Consider the following 12,866-nt stretch of genomic DNA (forward strand, 5'->3'; position numbering starts at 1 on the left):
ATAGTAACTCAGTTGATAGTTGATAGTGGCTCAAAGATTTATGATTTATGGTAACAGTGGAGGTGGTAAGAAATCGGAATTTTCTCACAGTTGATTTCCCATTTAAGTAAGTATCATTTTTCATTGCTTTGATCACTAAAGTAATTTGAACATGCCTCATTCACCATTGATTAGTGGTACATCATTAGGAAAAGAAAAATTCAAATAAAATTGTGCGTATCTCAAACTTAAGGAGCATTTCAAAAATGAAATAAGCGCTACTTTATAATTTTTTTAAAACATCTATTTTATTTATTTGAAAGACAAAATGAGAGAAAGAGAAAGAGGTCAATCTTTGATCTACTGGTTTACTTCCCAAATGCCTCAACTCTCAGGCCTGAGCCAGGCTGAAGCCAGGAGTCAGGAACTTTATCCGGGTCTCCCACGGGAATCAGGGTCCTAATCCTTGGGCCATCTTCCACTGTGATCCCAGGTGCATTAGCAAGGAGCCATATCTGAAGCAAAGTAGCTGGAACTCAAACTGGTGGTCTGATATAGGATGCCAGCAGTACAAGCAAGTAGCTTAACCTGTTGTGCCACATTGCTGGCCCCAATTGTTTTATAATTTCTTTACTTGATTTTTAAATTATATTATGTTATTATATTTTGTTTTTTGTAAGTTATATGAAGGGTATATGATATATCTGTCTTGTAAGTTATGAACCTAGCAAATTCTGTTGATCACAGTGTGTCTTTTTCTAGGGAACAAAGAAGGAAGATACTGAAAGTGAAGAAGTGTCTGGTTTAATTCAGCCTGCAGAAGTATTTGCTCCCAAAAGCCTGGTGTTGGTGTCCAGATTAGATTATCCAGAGATTTTTAGGGTAAAGAATTCATAGTTGTCATTACTAATTTGTTATTTTGTAAATCTGCGTTGAGTGAACCATGGAGGAAAGTTCTTTGAAAACTATCATTAGATTGATTTAGAAATTCTACAATAAATTAAAATTAGCCTGAACAGGAGAAACGGCTTCATGGATGAAATGAATGTCCGGCTGAATGTATGTGACTTTTTAAACAAGTTAAAGTTCTAAAACACTAGTGTTTGTCTCTCAAAAGTTCCCATATTTATTGAGACCAAAATCTGTAAGTGCCAAAGAAATAATGTGATTATTTTGATCAGATTTAACATGCATTGGTAAAGTAACAACCTCATATATGTTTACTCACTTTATGAGGGATCCTGCTGAAGTCAGTAGGGTGTGTGTTTGAGATTTCATACAATTCTGATCATGCTACTACCAGCATAGCTTTTAAATGCTTACTTCCAGATATCTTCCTTTTGTTGGTACTAATAATTTTCAAATGTAAGACAAAGTATTTATTTATAAATATTTGCAGTGATACACAATTTTGGGAAATTTTTTTCTAGGAAGTGATATATATGTGTATCTGTATGTATATGTTTGAGAAGAAATAACTTAGTGTCAAGATTTCAATGACAGTGGGTAACCTCTAACAATGCTAAGTTTTCAGTCACAAATTTCATTGAACTGAAAGATTTGTAAAGATGGGATTTTATCATTTATTTTACCATGTGTCTTCCACTGTGCTCGAAGTGTTAGTATTATGTTTTCTTTTTTTTGCTATGCTTTTTTATAATTCATGTAAGTTATATTTTCTATTGAATAAGTGATCTGTATTATAAAAGCCACAAAACAAGACAAAAGTGTTACATTTTGATCTTGATATTTGAAGTAATTTGATAGTTAGCTGAAACAACAGGGCAAAACAGTGAAGCAAAAATGGTTTTAGCCCTACAGATTATCTGAGCACAAACACCTGTTTTACAAATTATGGATTTCTGCTTTCTATAAACTCATCTCAGGAGTTCATTTGGTGGCTCTGGTTCTAAAGGAAAATTTAATAAACGTTTGCTGCTTAAAATTTACTCCATGTTCACCATAGAATATACTTTACTAGGTTCAAAGAGAAATTTTCCTAAGAACAGATACAATAACAATTTATTTTTAGTGCTTTCTCCATGAAATAACTTCATGCATCTCTCTCTTTGCAGGCCTGCCTGGGTTTGATCTATACTGTGTATGTGGACAGTCTGAATGTCTCCTTGGAAAGTTTAATCGCAAATCTTTGTGCTTGCCTTGTTCCTGCAGCTGGAGGGTCTCAGGTAAACAGAATAGAAAGGAAGATAGAGCCTATTTTTCTCCCTCTCCTCCAGTTAATTTATGAAGAGAGGGAAACAAAGGATTCTTTAACTGTTTTAGTCTTAAATAGGATCCTAGTTTAGTTAAGCTTTGTCCCTGTGGTCTATCTTGTAGACACCCAACATTTCATTCTTTTCTTTGGTGATGAGGTTAATTTTAACACACAGTTCACCTTTCATATAGCGTAATTAGAAGTCATATTTTGTTTAACTTGAACTCTAGTTCATATTTTCTTGGAAATAGACTTTTTTAAGCTTAACTTTTAAATATGTTCTTTCTGTTGTTCTTACTTTTATATAGTTCCACCTCGTTTTTTTTTACTTAAAAATGTTTCAGTGATAGAAATTAGAACATTAAGACATTCTCAGCACACTTACCTGTATACCATTTTAATTGCAAGTACTTTTGGATAGACCTCTTTATTCTATATGTCTTAAGAGTTTTGTTTTGTTTCTGAATTATAAAAATAAGAACCTCAACTGTGTTGATTGATTTATTGTTTCTAGAGAAACCAAACTCTGAAAAGAATAGACTCTTCCTTAAATCCTAAAAATGATTAGTTAGTAATTTATTTTGCTTACTTATTCTTTTTTAAGATTTATTTTATTCTATTTGGATGGAAGAGTTACAGAGAAAGAGAGGGAGAGACAGAGAGAAAGATCTTCCACCTACTGGTTCACTCCCCAAATGGTTCACCCCTCCCACGTGGATGACAGGTGCCTGAGAACTTGGGCCATCCTCCACTGTTTTTCCCAAAAAGCTGAATGGGAAGTGGAGCAGGTGTTACTCAGATTGGCACCCATATGTGATGCCAGCAATGCAGGCGGTGGCTTTTTCCACTTCACCACAATGCCAGCCCCTTGCTTATTGTTACATTAGGGAAGAGGACAGCTCTCTAAGAATCATGTGGATAGTCTTCAGTCTGATATCACTTGTAGTGAAATTGACTTTGTTTTTGCAAGGGCTTTGCCTTTTTAAATGCCTTCTTTCTTTCCCAGTGTCTTTGTCTTAAATTTTTATCTTCTTTTTTTTCCTTCTGCTCACTCCTTCTTTTTTTTTTTCTTTTTTTTAAGATTTATTTATTTTATTTGGAAGACAGAAATACAGAGAGAGAAGGAAAGAGAGAGATCAGTCTTCCATCTGCTGGTTCACTCCCCAGATGGTCACAACAGCCAGGCTTGGGCCAGGCCGAAGCCAGGAGCCAGGAGCATCGTCTGGGTCTCCCACATGGGTGTAGGGGCCCCAGTACTTGGTCCATCCTCTGCTGCTTTCCCAGATGAAAAACAGGAAGCTGGCTCAGAAGCAGAGCGGCCGAGACTCAAACTGGTGCCCATGTGGGATGCCGGCGTTGCAGGCGGAGGCCTAACTTTTTATGCCTCTGCATGGGCCCCTTTTTCTCACAATTTTTAAATTGTATGTGAAGGGAACAACTCTCATGTATCTGACATATGCAGTTTCAATAGTGCAGTGGTACTTCCCTCCCACCCTTCTCCTCCCTTGCTGCCGCCCTTCCTCTTCCTCCCTTTACTATTTTTCTTCTAATTTTTACAAATGCAGGGTAGTAAATGGGAGTTTGTTGATAGTTAGGGCCAGATTTTAAGAAGCAGAATTGTTTGTTTTATGAGCCTTTACTAAAGTTGATCATTTTAACACTTTACCATTTTTTAGTTAATTAAGAGATTGTCAGTGTTTTTTATGCTTCTGCTCTATTAAATTTTCATTGACTTCTGACTTAAACCATTTTCAGTATATAAAGCAATGTGGATGTTATAGACTATTCATTGGTATTGATTGCATGTTAATTGGTTCTTTATGTGGCCATTTGTTCTAAATTTGAACTGCAAAGGGATTTTTATTTCAAGAAAAAGTGAAATCATTTGTATGTGTATGTTTCTCCGATTCTGTAGAAGCTGTTTTCCTTGGGTGCAGGAGATCGGCAGCTGATCCAAACTCCTTTACATGATAGTCTTCCTGTCACAGGCACTAGTGTGGCTCTCCTGTTTCAGCAATTGGGTATGTCTTTTTCTTCCAGTTTCAATGTCTTCTTATAGAAGCCTATGGAAAAAAATTACATTCACATCATCTGACATCAGTTAAGAAACTATAGAACAATCATTAAATATCTCTCCCCAGCTTAAGAGGGTAGGAAACAGAGAAGAGCAGAGTTCATTTAGCAAGTTTTGGCTGTTGAGGGGGCTGCCTGCCTGAGAGACTTGATTCTGTGTCATCTCATTGAGAGCACAAGCACTGGTGCAGTCTACATGTGTGGTGTGGCTAAGTACAAGAAGGGAGGTAAGGATGCTTGCAGTGTGTTGCACAGCTTGCTGCGATTGTAAGAAAGCATGTAACTTGAGATTTATCCCTCGGGAGGGAGAAGAGCATCCACTCTTGTATCTTTTTGGAGAGCTACCAATGCGAAGATACAAAGAAGGTAGAGCTATTATTCTTTGCTATTAAGAATTAAGTATATTTGCTGTTAAGACAAAAGTATAGCTACCTTGGAATAGTTTGACTTTTTTTTAAAGTTAAATAAACTCTATGTTCCAGCCATTCTACCCCTAGGTATTTAACCAAAGAAAATGATGATACATGTCCATAAAAATATTCATACTGAAATGCTCTTAAGCATTGTATTTATAGTAGTGGAAACTGAACACAGGTTCAGGGTCCATCAGTGGTAATGTGTCAGTGATAATGGGAATGGATAAAAGTCCCTGGTATATCCAAACAGTGGAATACTATTAAGCAATACAAAGGAATGAATCATTCATACATACAACATATATGAACCTGAAAATGTTTATGCTAATGATCAGTTTCTGTTAAGTTCTGAAAAATGTAATATAATCTGCCGGCGCCACGGCTCACTAGGCTAATCCTCCGCCTAGCGGCGCCGGCACACCAGGTTCTAGTCCCGGTTGGGGCGCCGGATTCTGTCCCGGTGGCCCCTCTTCCAGGCCAGCTCTCTGCTGTGGCCAGGGAGTGCAGTGGAGGATGGCCCAGGTGCTTGGGCCCTGCACCCCATGGGAGACCAGGAAAAGCACCTGGCTCCTGGCTCCTGCCATCGGATCAGCGTGGTGCGCCGGCCGCAGCGCGCTGGCCGCGGCGGCCATTGGAGGGTGAACCAACGGCAAAGGAAGACCTTTCTCTCTGTCTCTCTCTCTCACTGTCCACTCTGCCTGTCAAAAAAAAAAAAATGTAATATAATCTGTGATAGCAAAACCAACTGGTATTGTAGGCAGGAAGAGAGATTACATAGGAACATGAGGAAACTTTTTGGATGATGTTTGGGTTCATAATCTTAATTGTGGCAGTGGTTTTACAGATATATAGGTAATCAAAATGTGTCAAATTCTAAAAGAAAATTGAAAACATTTACACAAACATTTGTAGATGAGTGCTCACAGCAACATTATCTGTAACAGAAAATGGGAACTGGCATCATGTTGCAATGGGCTAAGCCACTGCCTGCAACACCTGGTATCAGTTCAAGTTCTAGCTGTTCCTCCTCTCATCCAGCTCCCTGCTAATATTCCTGGGAAAGCAGCAGAAGATGGTCCAAGTATGTGGGCCCCTACATCCACGTGAGAGACCTGGAAGAAGCTCCTGGTTCTCAGGGTCGGCCCAGCCCAGCCCCGCCCCAGCCGTTCTGGCCATTTGGGTAGTATACCACTGGATGGAAGATTTCTCTGTGTATCCCTCTCTATATCTCCACCTCTCAGATACATAAATCTTAAAAAAAAAAAAGAAAAGAAAAGAAAGAACAGAAAGGAAGAAAATGGAAATAAACCAAATGTCCGCTACTGAATGGATAAGCAGATTTTGGCGTATCCACACAATGAAAAATTTTTCAGCCAGAGAAAGGAATGGAATATTGATACATGCTATAATATAGATGAATCCTGAAAACACACTAAGTGAAAGAAGTCAAACAACAAAAGGCCACATATTGTGCGTTTCCACTTTTATATGGTTTCCAAAACAGGAAATCCATGGAGAAAATAAATTAGTGGTTACCAGGGGCTGGGGAGAGAGTGGGCACAGGAATGTGACTGCTGGTACATGTGGGGTTTCTCTTGTGTGATGAAATTGTTCTGAGTTAGATATGAAATAACTTGTGACTATACCAAAAACTACAGAATTGTACATTTTAAACTGGGTGAATGCTGTGATGTTGATTTGTATCTTGATAAGGAAAAAACTGTTTGGGCCTTATCAAAAGAACTGAGGAGCCTTCTACAAGAGCCTTGCAGCTGATCTAAAATGGGAGAATTTTAGCTTCAAAAAGTATAATAATTGCTGTTGGTTTTAAAATAGCAGTTGTTTTAAGATTCATGAATTCTTACGTTAGAAGGGAATTGTCAGGGCTGGCGCCGTGGCTCACTTGGTTAATCCTCTGCCTGAGGCGCCGACATCCCTTATGGGCACTGGGTTCTAGTCCCAGTTGCCCCTCTTCCAGTCCAGCTCTCTGCTGTGGCCCGGGAGTGCAGTGGAGGATGGCCCAAGTGCTTGGGCCCTGCACCTGCATGGGAGACCAGGAGAAGCACCTGGCTCCTGGCTCCTGCCATCGGATCCCTCTCTCCCTCCCTCCCTCCCTCCCTCCCTCTCTCCCTCCCTCCCTCCCCCCCTCCCTCTCTCCCTCCCTCCCTCCCTCCCTCTCCTTGGCTCTCCCTGGCTCTACCTCTCTCTGTAACTTTTGTCTTTCAAATAAATAAAATAAATATTATAAGGGGGGGGGGAATTGTCACCTACCTCAGAATATGACAAGGAACTAATTTCTTATCTTGAAAACTTAACAATGAATGAAATAATGAGATCAGGTAATCCAAGAGTAGATTAGGAGAATTATCTTTTTTCAAAATTACCTTAATTAATAAATGGTAAAGCAGTGATGAAGGTACAAGCATCAGCAGCTGTTAGCACAAAAAGAAAATCAAATACTAAATTCCTATTCTTGCCAGACAGTAGCAGTAGATTTGGTAGAGAGATAAAACCTGAATTTGATGACAGGAAATAGAGAAGACAGAGGCACACATTGAACTGCACCAACAGAATGTAATTATAAAAATCCAGGCTCTCAGAAACTGTCAGTTGAAAATTCCAGGTTCTTTAGCCAATAAATTGTAGGGAGAAAAAATGAGAGGAGGAGATTAAAAGACATGCTATGGGTTCGGTGCTGTGGTGCACTAGGTTAATCCAGATGTGAGTCAGCATTCCATATGGGCGCCGGGTTCTAGTTCTGGTTGCTCCTCTTCCAGTCCAGCTCTCTGCTGTGGCCTGGGAAAGCAGTGGAGGATGGCCCAGGTGCTTGGGCCCCTGCAGCTGCATGGGAGACCAGGAAGAGGCACCTGGCTCCTGGCTTCAGATCAGCGTAACCCCAGCTGTTGAAGCCATTTTGGTGGTGAACCATCAGATGGAAGACCTCTCTAATCTGTCTCACTGTCTATAACTCTACCTGTCAAATAAATAATTAAAAAATCTTTTTAAAAAAAAGACATCCTATTATTTAATAGAATGAGACTGAACTATAGCATCAGGATGCATTTGTTGGTGGTCGGGGTGTGTGGTGACACAGAAAATTGGTTAAGTCAAATGGTTACCTAAAGCAGTAGAGACAGGTTATGACTGAGGGGCTTGCAGGGTTGCTGATAAAGTTCTCTTTCTTGACATGGGTGATTTTTTTAAGATAACTCACTAAGCCGGTTTTTTTATTTGTGAGATTATCCTATCTGTGTTTAGTTTGACAATAAAAATACATTCTTAAAAAACTTGGAAAATCATTTAACGTTTTCTAGGTATACCTGTTGTGGGCCTAACTATCTCAATTTTTATTCCAAGTTATTGCCCCCACAGAGATAAGAATTCAAAGCAGAGGCATAAATATAGCTCACAGTGAAAGCAGGATTTATTTAAAAGTGAGAGAGTAAATATGCTTTCTTTTTTTTTAAAAGATTTATTTTATTTATTTGAAAGTCAGAGTTACAGAGAGAGGAAAAGCAGAGAGAGAGAGAGAGAGAGAGAGAGGTCTTCCATCCGTTGGTTCACTCCCCAGGTGGCTGCAATGGCTGGAGCTGCGCCGACCCGAAGTCAGGAGCCAGGAGCCTGGAGCTTCCTCCAGGTCTCCCATGCAGATGCTTTCCCAGGCCATAGCAGTGAGCTGGATCGGAAGAGGAGTTGCCGGAACTAGAACCGGCGCCCATGTGGGATGCCAGCGCTTCAGGCCAGGGCCTTAACCCACTGCGCCACAGCACCAGCCCCGAGTGAATATGCTTTCACACAAGCATGTGGGCAACCCCACACCAAGAGATACTTGCCACGAGTGGGCCAGAGAGATCTGTCTGTGAGGAGAGAGCATGGGAAGAGGCCAGAGTAGGACCCAAAAGTAAGGTCCAGAATCTACAAGCAAAAAAGGCCAATCTCACATGGATTATCGTGCCTTTTATGAGGTAGGGGCATCATATCTAATTGAATATCCAAGTGGGCTGGCGTGTGGGTGGGATTTATTGTATAGGAGGCTGTCTGGGAGTTTCATGGCACTTCAGCTTGGAGCTTAACTTCCATGTGGCCATCATGAGGTCTCCATTATGGTCCTGGATGAGGCACAGTGACTGTGTGGGAAAGTGGGCATAGTGGATAACTGGACACAGGTAACAACAGGTGGTGTTACAACACAGGGCTGGCATACATTGTGATTCCACCTCACCTGTTCTTACCTAATCTTTTCGATTAGTTCCTTTGTATCAGACCTAACTTCGTTTTTTAAAAATACCTTAAAAATTACATGGCTTGAGCAAATTAAAATTTTATCCTTCTCACATAAATTGATTGTAGGTAGGCAGTCTAGGTTCCAGGTTGCTTGGGGATGATACTGAAATTCTGTCTGATGATTTTCCCCTGTTTGTTTATGGGACATTTTCCCTCATTGGACTGTGAGCTTCAGGAACAACTCCATCTTATTATTCTTGTGTCTTCTGTATCTAGCACAGTGCATGAAGCACAAAGGCTGTTCATTAGTGTCTATCGAGTAAACAAATGACAGGATGGAAGTCATACCTCATTAGATTCTTTCTTTTTTTTTTTTTTTTTAAGATTCTTTTATTTTATTTGAAAGTCAGAGCTACACAGAGAGAGAAAAAGAAGCAGAGAGAGAGAGAGAGGGAGAGGTCTTCCACCTGCCGGTTCACTCCTCAATTGGCCATAGCAGCCAGAGCTGTGCCAATCCAAAGCTAGGAGCCGCCTCCGGGTATCCCACGCAGATGCTGGGAGGAGCCCAAGTACCTGGGCCATCCTCCACTGCCCTCCCAGGCCACGGCAGAGAGCTGGATTGGAAGTAGAGCAGCCACCCATTTGGGATGCCGGCAGTGCAGCCAGCAGCTTTACCTGCTAAAGCACAGTGCCGGCCCCTAGATGATTTCTAATGAAGCTTCCAGAATCCATGATGATTGCTCACTTGAAGATGAAATTTTTGTTATTTCCTTTAATATTTTGAGCTTAATTACTTTTTGCTTGCATATTCTAAATCCTCTTTTTTCAGAGAAAGAATGGGGGAAAGATAAGGAGGAAAGCAGAAAGACAGTGCTGTGTGCGGAGTTGTAGTTTCCAAAGCCTGTGGTGGTGATAATTCTGTCTAAAGGCATTCTCTTATCACTACTCATTTTGGTTGGACCAGTTGAAGGCCAATATTAGACCATTATCAGAGTTCACTACCTGGGTTGGCCGGGCTGGGGGAGGTGGGAGGGTGGTAGTTGTGGATTTTACAAAGCACAGACAGGAAGCAGATAAGACTAGAAGATTCTTTTGTAGCCTTGACTAGTTTTCCTGTGAAAAGTCTAAATGTAATGATAGCATTTCCTTTGTTCTTCTCTCTATGAATTGGTAGGATACTGAAATTGTTTTCCAAAAATAATTATGTGGATCTGTGCCGTTCTGACCCCATAATTTCCTGTTAATCACCTTTATCTCTTGCTTATCATCTTTTTATTTATTTGGTTCTTCTCTTGTTCTAGCCTGTGTGAAATGTTTGTTTGCCTAAATATTTGTGTGTTAAGTACAGTAAACAGTAGTGCTTTACATTAGTAAGATTGTATTTATAGAAACTTTCTTTTTCAAAGATTTATTTATTTGAAAGGCAGAGTTACAGAGGTAGAGGAGAGAGAGAGGGAGGGAGAGAGGAAGACGGAGAGAGAGAGAGAGGGAGAGAGAGAGAAAGAGAGGTCTTCCATCCACTGGTTCACTCCCCAACTGGCTGCGAATAGTCAGAGCTGGGCTGATCTGGAACCAGGAGCCAGGAGCTTCTTCCAGGTCTCCCACAAGGTGTAGGGGCCCAAGGACTTGGGCCATCTTCTACTGCTTTCCCAGGCCAAAGCAGAGAGCTGGATTAGAAGTGGAGCAGCAGGGACTTGAACCTGAGCCCTTATGGGATGATGGCACTGCAGGCAATGGCTTTACCCTGCTATGCCACAGCTCCAGCCCCAGGAACTTTTTTTTTTTTTTAATTTGACAGGTAGAGTTATAGACAGAGACAGAGAGAAAGGTCTTCCTTTTGTTGGTTTGCTCCCCAAATGGCTGCTACGGCCAGCACTGCGCCGATCCAAAGCCAGGAGCCAGGTGCTTCTTCCTGGTCTCCCATGCGGGTGCAGGGGCCCAAGCACTTGGACCATCCTCCACTGCCCTCCTGGGCCACAGCAGAGAGATGGACTAGAAAAGGAGCCACCGGGCCTAGAACCCAGTGCCCATATGGGATGCTGCCGCCGCAGGCAGAAGATTAACCAAGTGAGCCACGGTGCTGGCTGGAATTGATTTTTGTTTAACTTTTATCTAATAAATATAAATTTCCAAAGTACAGCTCATGGATTACAATGGCTTCCCCCCCCATAACTTCTCTCCCACTCTCAACCCTCCCATCTCCCGCTCCCTCTCCCATTCCATTCACATCAAGATTCATTTTCAATTATCTTTATATAGAGAAGATCAATTCAGTATATATTAAGTAAAGATTTCAACAGTTTGCACCCACAGAAACACAAAGTGTAAAGTACTGTTTGAGTACTAGGTATACCATTAATTCACATTGTACAACACATTAAGGACAGAGATCCTACATGAGGAGTAAGTGCACAGTGACTCCTGTTGTTGACTTAGCAAATTGACACTCTTGTTTATGGAGTCAGTAATCACCCTAGGCTTTTTTTTTTTTTTTTTTTTTTTTTTTTTGACAGGCAGAGTGGACAGTGAGAGAGAGAGAGAGAGGTCTTCCTTTGCCATTGGTTCACCCTCCAATGGCCGCCGCATGGCACTGATCCGAAGCCAGGAGCCAGGTGCTTCTCCTGGTCTCCCATGCAGGTGCAGGGCCCAAGGACTTGGGCCATCCTCCACTGCACTCCCGGGCCATAGCAGAGAGCTGGCCTGGAAAAGGGGCAACCGGGACAGAATCCGGTGCCCCGACCGGGACTAGAACCCGGTGTGCTGGTGCTGCAAGGCAGAGGATTAGCCTATTGAGCTGCGGCGCCGGCTCACCCTAGGCTCTTGTCATGAGTTGCCAAGGCTATGGAAGCCTTTTGAGTTCGCCGACTCCGTTCTTATTTAGAGAAGGTCATAGTCAAAGTGGAAGTTCTCTCCTCCGTTCAGAGAAAGGTACCTCCTTCTTTGATGGCCCGTTCTTTCCACTGGGATCTCACTGGGAACTGATTTTTTTTTTTTTAAATAACTCCTTTGGTATTTAAATTGAATCCATTCCTGCTGGATTTGTTATCCCTCCTGGACCTCATCTTATATAATACCCTGTATGTTTTTTGTAATTGCTGTACATGCAGATTTGGATTTTAATTGCGAACACATTAGAATGTTGATTACTCAGTTTTCACAGTATACTCTTTGTTATACTTTTAAAGTCACCAAGTGAACTGAACCTAACCCTTCAGCTATCATCACTTTGTTTCCATAGTGCAGCCACAGTACTCTTGTATCATCTGTGTTTATACTTTTATGTATGCGTACTTTCTTTTACCTTACTTGTGTTTAGCTTTAGTCAGTTTTTCATTAGCTATTATTGCTTCAGTCTTTCTCCTTTGATTTCCTCTTATAATAAATGTAGATTTTTTAAATGTCATTAAAAGAGCTGAAGTTGTTTTCAGTTTATCTAACCAACATTATTTTTACTTTTTAGTGTTAGAAGACCAAAATAACAACAGTTTAGTTTAACAGTTTTAATTGCCTTTTTTTAAATTTTAGAATTGGGCAACACTTCATAAAATTGAGTAAGTTTTTTGATGGGCTAAGCAGAAGAAGTTGGTTTTATAAGCAGAAAAGGACTAAAGAAAACAGAAACAAAAATGCAAAGGGAGTTTAGTCATTTCAAAATTACTGTCATTTTAAGTTTGGTACAAGGATGCAGAACAGTCGGAAAATAACTGAATGCTTAAAATCCCATTATTTCAGGTTACTTTTGTGTGTGTAAACACTGAAGCAGAGGGAATTTCAGTTATGCCAATTAAAACTATTTTCTGACTTTGGAAAGTCAAATATATACCTTATTTTCAGCTTTGTGACATGGAACTTTCACATGAGTGACTCCATTTTGATTTTTAGCATGGTCTGCAGAGGCTTAGCATGAGAGTTCGGTGCAACACAGTGGACTCTTGGGGCAGGCATTTGCCACAGTGGTT

The 12,866-nt window shown here is 40.9% G+C and overlaps 1 protein-coding gene across 7 annotated transcripts in view; it reads left to right on the forward strand.

The window, feature by feature from the left end:
- SBF2 (SET binding factor 2) overlaps positions 1 to 12,866 on the forward strand; it is a 523,890-nt gene that overhangs the window by 239,986 nt on the left and 271,038 nt on the right. For 5 of the 7 annotated variants that reach the window (XM_008266103.4, XM_002708809.5, XM_070073429.1 and 2 more), the window contains 3 exons: positions 742 to 861; positions 2,055 to 2,165; positions 4,110 to 4,215. In XM_008266103.4, coding sequence (XP_008264325.2) covers positions 742 to 861; positions 2,055 to 2,165; positions 4,110 to 4,215 — 337 coding nt within the window. The remainder of the gene's footprint in view (positions 1 to 741; positions 862 to 2,054; positions 2,166 to 4,109; positions 4,216 to 12,866) is intronic. The other 2 variants (XM_070073459.1, XM_070073450.1) reach the window with 1 other exon arrangement.

Source organism: Oryctolagus cuniculus, chromosome 1, assembly GCF_964237555.1.
Source record: "Oryctolagus cuniculus chromosome 1, mOryCun1.1, whole genome shotgun sequence".
In the NCBI taxonomy this organism is placed as follows: domain Eukaryota; kingdom Metazoa; phylum Chordata; class Mammalia; order Lagomorpha; family Leporidae; genus Oryctolagus; species Oryctolagus cuniculus.